The sequence below is a fragment of the Camelus dromedarius genome, chromosome 25 (genome assembly GCF_036321535.1).
Source record: "Camelus dromedarius isolate mCamDro1 chromosome 25, mCamDro1.pat, whole genome shotgun sequence".
NCBI classification, from domain to species: domain Eukaryota; kingdom Metazoa; phylum Chordata; class Mammalia; order Artiodactyla; family Camelidae; genus Camelus; species Camelus dromedarius.
Window position 1 is genome coordinate 6726091 of NC_087460.1, and position 9188 is coordinate 6735278.

General features: G+C 37.6%; 1 protein-coding gene across 1 annotated transcript; it reads right to left on the minus strand.

Moving 5' to 3' along the window:
- Positions 1–2222: 2222 nt before the first annotated feature.
- MAGOHB (mago homolog B, exon junction complex subunit) lies at positions 2223–9168 on the minus strand. The gene is made up of 5 exons (XM_010986203.3): positions 8998–9168; positions 6714–6772; positions 5923–6033; positions 4010–4092; positions 2223–2585 (listed from the first exon to the last, which is right to left on the minus strand). Exons 1-5 carry the CDS (start codon positions 9089–9091, stop codon positions 2486–2488), a joined length of 447 nt encoding a protein of 148 aa, XP_010984505.1. The 5' UTR covers positions 9092–9168; the 3' UTR covers positions 2223–2485.
- Positions 9169–9188: the final 20 nt, after the last annotated feature.

Consider the following 9188-nt stretch of genomic DNA (forward strand, 5'->3'; position numbering starts at 1 on the left):
TTTTATTACTAAGCTCTGATTTCTGGAAAAGGCAAATTCCTTCTTAAATAAGACACCCAGCATCAGAAGGTAACAGCAGTAACTTCAGACAGGACTGATTAAACTCCCAGCATTGCCCTTTGATCAAAGAGGCACAAAATCGGAGGCACTAAACTTCATCTATTGCAACCCCTAGTTAAAAACAGAAAGATGAAAACTCTGAAGACTGTTTTGAATGCTCTTGTATATTGTCTTCCAAATTCATTTTTGTGCAAAAACACATAACATGTACACCACATGGACACACATGGCATTCACTTATTTACTTCTTGGCTGCTTTGCTATAAGTATAAAGCCTTTCTTCATTTAGAAAACCACAGGTTTGACCCATCCCTTCCTGACAACAGTGACTGTCAGCTAGGAGCTTAGCACACAGCTTCTGGTCACACCTTCTGGTCACACCTTCAGACTTTCCAGCCACACCTTCCAACCTCAATGGCTTATCATTTCACAGCAGCAAGCTGGTCTTCCTGACCCAGCCGGAAGTGAGGGCTTCAGGCACAACCACCAGCTCCCAGGGAGATGGTGTGCATCACTCTCTTGGGAGGACTAACCTCACCTGGCCAGGTTCCCACTTCCATGGTTATTTGTCCAAATGTCTAACCTTTATGCCATTGAGCGATATTAAATTTCCTGGCTCTTACAATAAAAACTCTAAAGACCTTTTGTTTGAAGTTTCCTGTTTCCCTAATTAGCTACTTCATTTGTCCTTCTTATCTTTACAATAAAATCTACTCTAATGCTCTAGAGTTAAAATCCTCTATCTTGTCCCAACTGGCCTCTAGCAGTCAAATAAATAGTCACCTTTCATAAAACTTTTAATTATATCACGGTTTTATCCTGCACATCCATCAGGGTCTACAGCTTGAACAGAAATGCTCATTTTCACATAAAAGACCTGAAGGTGATGACAGCACAGTCGTGCACAACGGAGATCAGGAGGTTGGATGACTTTTCAAGGCAAACCAGAAGGGGCTGGCCACACGTTTCAATGCAGCGTAAAGGACCAGAAGGCACTCTATGGTCAACAAGCTGCCAAGCCAGGCTCTGGAGCAACACTGTCCAGAAGGCAGCCACAAACCTCGCCTGGCCATCTAAACCTAACAAAAATCAAGTAACACTAAAAAACATAACCTATCGGCACCAGTCACACCAGGTATTCCGCCTGTAAGTGAAAAATCCACAACAGGACATCATTTACTGCAGGACTCATTACCGCAAAAGGAAAATACTACAGAATTTAGGTTGGCATGCAGGTATTTATTTTACAATTCTTTCAACAGTTTTTTGTGTTTGAAATTTTTCATAATAATATGTTGGGAAAATATTTTTCATTAAATAGGACTATAAATTCAGCTAAATTAACCACATCTCAAGTACTCAGAAGCCACATGTAGTAGCTAGCAGCTACCCCACTGGACTGCAGACACAGCACACTTCTATTATCTCACAGTTTACGGGACAAAGCTGCTCTAGTCTAGCTGCTCAGGCCCCCTGGCAAGCCTCCAGTCACTAATCCTCCCACACTAAGGCCCTGAGTTAGGTGGATGATGACTAGCAGGATGCATATTTTTAAAGAGTGAGGGTTCAGGTGGAAAAGTAACAGAATACCAGGGCACGGTTACCAACAAAAGAAGTAATAAAAGACCAAGTCTGTTAGAAAGAGGTTGAAGGAATTGGAAATATGAGTGGGACCTGTGTTCATTAGGAGTTAGGATATAAATACACACGTGTGTGTGTGTGTTTAAGTCTAAACTTTAATTTTTAGAGCTGAGAATTCATTTATTTCCCACAAATACACAACACACACACACATATATAGTGAAACAGAAAATAAGGAAATAATAGATGTGCCTAACGGGACACTGACTTCACCTTTGCCACCTTGAGGAAATCACTGCTTATACCAAAACATTTCAATGTGAATAACCGGAGAGGTTTGTGATAAATGTAAAAAATTCAAAACCTTCTGTAAACTATTTCTATAAGCACCAAAAAATTAAATCCCATCAGGTGTGGTAGAAAAAAGGGAAGACCTACAATTACCTTTAAACGGGTGGGGATCTGGCTCCGTGGCTCTACCTGAAAGAACCTCTGTCAGAGGCCGCACCGACTACAACTGTTACTGTCTTTAAAGTGAAGCAGAGATACATCCTCCTGGAAAAAAAAAAGCACTGTCCATGCAGGCTTTGATATGTTTTATTGGACTAAAATTTCAACACAAGGTGACTTTTATTTACAGAATTTACTGTGTGTGGGACTGTCTGACCCATTTGGATCCAGGTGAAGACAACCACTAAGCCTGCTTATGCAGTTTCTTATTTTCAGTTTGCACATTAAAAAAAGTTCACTTCATATTCATAAAAACCCCAATATTATAAACGACAAACCCTCCCTCACCCATCCCTTAATTAAATATAAAAACAGCTTCCAAAAAGCATACAGTTTAGATTGGTTTAATCTTGAAATGTAATCCAATGAGACTAAAAACTAAACATTTCAGGTCCTGCACCAAATAGTAAAATACTCGAAGGCCTTCAGGATCCCTAAAATTTAAAAAGACAGAAATTACTTTTTGGTTCCTAGAATGAAACAACAGAGTAATATAAATTAATCCCTAACACAACACAAAAACCAAAAACTAAATTATTAAGTTGAAGGAATTCAGGAGAGAGGATCTGCTGATAACTAAAATGCACACACTAAATAATTCCCATCCCTAGCTTTTCTGTGAAAAAAAAAAAAAAAACCCTAAATTTTTTCATCAGTATTCATTTCACATTTAAAGTGTTTATTTCCTGCGTAAAAATGTTATCATTACAAAAGTGTATAAAGCAAATAAAATTATAAAGATAGAAAAAAACCTCAATACTATATAATGAAATAACTAATTATTTTAGTATTTCTCTAATTTTTAAAAAATTATTAAAATCATTCTCTGTGGCCTTTTAAACACTACTTTTTCCACTACATTAAAAAAAATTCACAAATAAATTTTAATTAATTTAACAATTCTCTTCTTGTTAGATATTTGGATTTTTTTCCAATTATAAATAAGGTTTCAATGACCAGCTTTATCAATAATAAAACTTTTTCATTATTTCAGAATATTCCCCCAGAACACATTGACACTCAGAAATGAAATTAGCTGGAAAAGATGAATGAAAAGTATTAACAGCTTTTCATGCAAATTATCAAATCGCTTCCCAAAAATCACCGTATCAATTTACAATTCCAGTAGGGTATGAATGCCACATCCTCACGATCTATGGGTAAACAGATGTTATCGCATAAAAGTATCTGGTCACTCTTCACGGACACAGCCTTTTGGATCCAATAGTTATTATGCATTCTTTCCTTTCTCCGTTCCCCTAGTAAACATGTATAAACCATCTATTGTATGCCAGGCATAGGGCTAACTTTGGAGATACAGCAAGGTTCTCATGGAGCTTATGTTGAAACCAGTAAACAAGTAAGTTATTCCAATTTAGGGTGAGAGGAAAAAGACACTACAGGAACATTTTGAGGGAAAAGAGTAGAAGGAAATAATTGGAGGCAGAGGGATTTTTCAGACAACGGTACACGGTACAGAGACACAGAGCCTGGGAAGACATAGGCAGCTAAAGCCTTCGCAAGCTATACTGGGTTTTTTCCATTTTTTTCAAGTATTAAACCCAAGATGGAGAATGATGTGATACAGGTCTAATAAAGGTGATAAATCCAATAAGGATTTCTTTTAAATTTTGCCACACCGTGTGAAGAGGAAGATTTTTTCGCCAATCAGTAAAATATACTGCTAACTTCTTTGATAACAAATCTTCACTAATATAAAAATCAGGATTACACATACATAAATAAACTGATATGGGACGCCATTAAAAAAATCTTACCAAACTTGCTATAGTTCTAATATGAGCCTCTCTAATAAATTATGCCAATTCAGTCAAAATACTTTAATATACATACTCACTTCGACTGATTAACATCAATAAGAGAACCAATTTTTGATGTAGTAAAAGAAATGTGTTCATCTCCAATTACAATTTCAAGCTCCTGAAAAAAATAAACAGAAATGTAGTTAATACAAAAACCCATCCCAGAGACATCTGTATTCTTGCTACCAAGAGGTCTCACTTTTAGCTGCAAGTTTTTTAGCTGTCACAGGGTAGGAGAAAAAAAAGAAAGAAAGAAACTTGATCTATTAGATATAAACTTTGTCTGTAAAATAAAAACCTCATCAACTGCTCAGGAGTCCCCAATATTAGGATGAATCCAGAACAGCTTTCCAGGGATCTCGTAAAGAAGACACCATCAAATGAATGATATACTTACGAGTGACACAGAAATGTTTCTTATAATGTCAGTAAAAACTAACAATATGGGTATAAGCTTATGTTTAATATAATAAATACAAACACATTGACCCTTTCTACCAGGCTCTACAAATAAGCTGCATAATAGTAATAACAGCATCACTTTAGCACCTACTGTGTGTCAGGCCCTGGGCCAGGGACTTTACAAACATTGTCTGTAATCCCTAAAATTAGGCCAATAAGCCTACCCTTATCAGGTCAGTTTTACTGGCCTAATTTTACAAATGTGAAATTCAAAACTCATAAAGCAGAGGGAAAAAAAACTGTTGATATTTACAGCCACTAGTAAGTGACAGTACTAATATTTGAATCCTGGACTGTAAGGTTGAAAGATTCATATTCCTCTGACTTCACAAAACAATTAAAATTAAGGACTAGTAACACAAATACAAGATGTTTCTAGTGTGTCAAAGTTACAGTATAATTTTCTCCCCATATTTTACCTGCAAATCTAAAACAAAAAATTAAGAGGCTATGTCTATTGTGATTTTTCAGTTTAAATTAACAGATGCCACAGAATACACTCTTAGCTATGTATTCATCAGAAGACCTAATTATGCAGTTTATGGCACGCATAAAATGGAGAATTAACTTGATTTTAATGCACAGTGTATACATGGATAAAACAAATTGAGATCTAAATTTACTTCTTAAAAGTGTTTACAGTGCATAAAATAGTGTTCACTATTACCTTTGCTTTCCTAAAGAATGTTCTTTAAGCAGAAGTGTTAAGTTACTGCTACAGAGCGTCAGCGTGTTAGATTTCTCCACATTTTCTTCTAGTCAAAGAACCTGTTACACAGTACAATCCTCGGGAACACACAAACTTGAAATTCAGTGCTTCTTCCTCCTGGGGTCACAGCTCATTTCTCCAAGAGCTGAAATGATGCAATTCAGAAATCAAACTGTCTTTCTACAGAGTGAAATTAGGCCTCAGTGTTTGTCAGCTGCCTTTTGAGAAACAACTTTTCTGAAGGAAATGTGAAAGGGGAAAGCAACTGTCAGTCTGAACAAAAATGCTAATCAAATCCCTCTCTGGGGCATAAAGATGCAAATAAGAATTCTGAAAGTTATACATCTAGAGAAAGTGAATTTTACATGGTCAGTGAAAATCCTTATTCTCAAATTTAACAAACACTTATATTTTTGTCTAACTATTTTTATTTATTATTTATTAAGAATTTATTGTTGCTAACAAAAGTAACAAACCTACAGTAGAAATGATTCATAACAGTGTGAAAACATCCTAAGTTTCGCTGGGGGTGGCTGTAGAGAAGACTGCTCAGAACGACATCCAAACTGAGAGCTGTGTGCTGACTCCTCTCCTACCAGGAGACGGCACAGAATGTGAGGCACAGTGAAATAAAAATAAAAGAGTATTTACTGGGTGTCTCCTAAATGGAAAAATCAAGACTCAGTGAGGCTCTATTCTAAATAAATAGAGAGAAACATAACAATGATACTGAAAATGGTTAGTATTCATGCATTTAGAGAATCACCAAACACAAACCTGCCGGCCAACCCTGTCAGGGGGAGGCCACAAAGCATCATCTTCTTTTGTAATTTCACTGTCATCGATAATTCTCTTCAGTTCTTCCATTACACTCTTGTGTACGTAAGCCTGAAAATAAGTTATAAAAATCTCAGTGTGTCTATTTCTCCCTACAACTCACAAGGAAATAATAAAACGAAGTTACAAACCCTGAGTATTCAAACAGAGTATCAAAGAAAAATTTAATTCTGATTCTAAAAGTACAAGATGGGAGAGAATCATTCATCCTTTTTATGATTTTTCTTCACTGTCTTGTCCCTTCCTTTAACATTTATTTTTCCCTCTTCACATCACTAGCACCCTTTTAAAACTTATATTCTACCTTTGTGCCACGGGATTCAACTATCTCCAAGTGCTAAACTCAAAACCTACAAGGTGAACAGAGACAAATACAAACACACAGCACAGTTAGTGCTTTGAACTTTTTCTTATACCTAATTTTTGAGCTGTTCATTTAAAATTCATACTATGTTTAAATCATGATGATCAATTAGTGTTAAATAGTGAATAGAGTAAAAAGACAAAGTTAATTATAAAATGAATTAAATGATAAGCTCGATTGTGGGATTACAACTTAATATACTCAGATTGCTTCTTTTGTTGTTACAGATGCTTCAGTTAAGAGTCCCTTTTCAATCTATAAATCAGCTTCTTTACAGCCCTAGGTGTACTTTAAACATGTAAATTAGAACACAGACATGAGAAAAATGGGCTTAATGTAAAAAATTAGACATTTGAAAAGAACTTACCTCCTTTCTGATCATGACATCATTTTTGTAATTGCTGTTGTTGGCATATCTAAGTTTTCCTGTAGGGAGTGGAAAAAAATTCAATCTATAACAGCAAAAACTGCTAAAGAAATAAAGAAAGAAATGACATCGTAAGCAATTTTGAAGGTAAAAGCCATTTGATACTACTACTTTATTAATATTTTCTCCCTCCTAGCTTAAGGTCAGTGCTGACATGTAGACACACAAACATTAGCTGATAAGTTGGCTAAAGCTGAAGCTAGTCAATTTTTAAATATTCCATGCTTTCAAGATAATTTCATATAATGGGGGGGGGGCAGTCATTTTCAAGGCCCATTCCCTTAAGCTATGTCATGAATTGACAGGGAATCTGAAAAAACAACTAACATTTCTTCTAAAGTTTACATTATATGTCTTATTGGTGTTAAGTGATTTACCCAGAGCACTTAATCTAATCTGTAAGACAACCCTAAAATGTAGCTTTTATTCTCTCACCTAGTCATAGATGAGAAAACAGAGTTCAGTCAGTTGTCCGGGGTCACACAAGATTCAGATCTAGATCTACCTTCTTCCAATACTCATGCTTTCCCTGCTACTCTAAAATGTTCCCTTTTAATTATCTTCCTTCAAATTAATGCGTGTACGTATTACAGCAATGCTAGTATTTTTAAATTGTGATTAAGAAGCATATAAACTACGTGCTGCTTCTGGATTAAAAACTGGCCAGTTTGTTAAGAGGATCTACATTTAATTCTGAAGTATTCTCATGCGTGCTTCTCCTCATGGCTAGTCAGTTGCCCAGGTACAGATGTCATGTGATCTTGAACCTCTAACACGGCAGGTTACCCTAGTGAGATGAACCCCTGAGGAATCGCTGTATTTGGGATTCATTATTACTGACAGAAGTCCATGGAATGGTGTGGTGGCAGATGAGAACCATTGTTCTGGAATGAAATTAGACTACTTAATTTATGTGACTGGCCAAAAGTGATACAGATAAGCTGAAAGCTGTTCACAGGCATAAGCACTAAAAATAGGATCACATTAAAAAAAGAACTGAGGGAGAATTCAAGCAAATTTGGTTTCTTAGCGAAATTTAGAAAACATTTGGGGAGAACTACGGAGATCAAGGTGATCAAGGTTTCTGAATAACTGCAGGGCTGTAGTTACCTTGAGCTCTACCTAAAATGTCAGGTAATTTTCCCTTTCCCTAATATTAATGTGATTCTCCTCTAATTCTTCTTTCATGCCTTCACAGAACTTTGTCCAAAGCATGAACACAGCACTTAATATCCTATACCACCGTATGGTTAGTTTCATGTCTATTTTACCCAAGATACAACTCCTTGAGGGGAAATAAACAGTCTTATGCATTCCTGTACCCTCAATTTTTGTATTTACATGGTGTCCAGCACACAGTATGCACTTAAAAAAGAAAAGTCTATGTAGTTGGACTGTCCTTGTTACAGTAAGAGTTCAATATACAGTAACACAATCTAAAGAGAATCAGAGCTGACAAGGGACAGAATCTGCACATTCCTTGGGCAGCAGGCAGTTTCACCTCATTCTCTGCTCAGGCAGCTCTCGGCAGTCTGACTCTTTTTTTCCCTTAGAAACCAAGAAAAGATCTACTCTCATTTCAAGACTCATCTCAACCGTCACCTTCTCAGAAAAAAAAAAATTTCCTTACTGTCTCATGTAACCACTCCCCTTTTTCATAGTCTTAATGCATCGTAGAGGGAACAACTGTTTTTAAGTAATCAAAACACATCATTACCAAACATTCATTTTTCTACACGTAGGGCTCCCCCCTTCAGAGCAGGCCTCATTTGTTTTTTCTAGACATGTTGCCTTACATACAGGGAATGAATAAAACGGATGAATGGGTAGCTCGAAAGTCACAGTTCACCGTAAGACTTTAAGCATCCATCTGACCACCGCGTGGTGGGAATGTTCCTTAACACGTTCAAGTACTAGGACGATAAACTAGATGTAGATGGCCTTAAAGGTCCCTGCGGGTGAGCGGACTCTTTACCGTAGGACCAACTTTAGTGTCTGGCAGGATTGGCTCCTCTGAATTAACTTACACGGAATAATTCTCTATTATTCACAAAACCAATGCATATGCCTCCTACACTCCCAAGCGCCTCAGCGCCGCTGTACAGTCGCGAGCCCACGGAGGCTCGCCCACCCGCCGCCGCCTCCTCCGCGGCCTCTCGGCCCCGCTTCTCCCCGACTCAGCACCGCGCTAACTTGCGACGCCCGCGGCCGCCCCTCCGCTCACCGTCCGGCCGAAACTCGAACTCCAGAAACTCGTGTCCAAACTTGCCCTTGTGCCCTACGTAGTAGCGTAGGTAGAAATCGCTGGCCATTGCCATCTTTGCCGCCGAAAAGCCCGCGGACGGCCTGCCCAACGTGCCGCGGGCGCCTAGCAGTGACGTCAGCCGCCCAGGATTAATACGTCACTGCGTGCGC

Coding starts and splice junctions, on each gene's coding strand:
- MAGOHB (XM_010986203.3), bottom strand. CDS start 9,091: ATGGCAATGGCCAGCGATTTCTACCTACGCTACTACGTAGGGCACAAG. Junction 4,093..5,922: donor CTGACAGGGTTGGCCGGCAG/GTTTGTGTTTGG, acceptor TATTTTTTTCAG/GAGCTTGAAATTGTAATTGG. Junction 2,586..4,009: donor ATTGATGTTAATCAGTCGAA/GTGAGTATGTAT, acceptor TTTAAATTTTAG/GGATCCTGAAGGCCTTCGAG.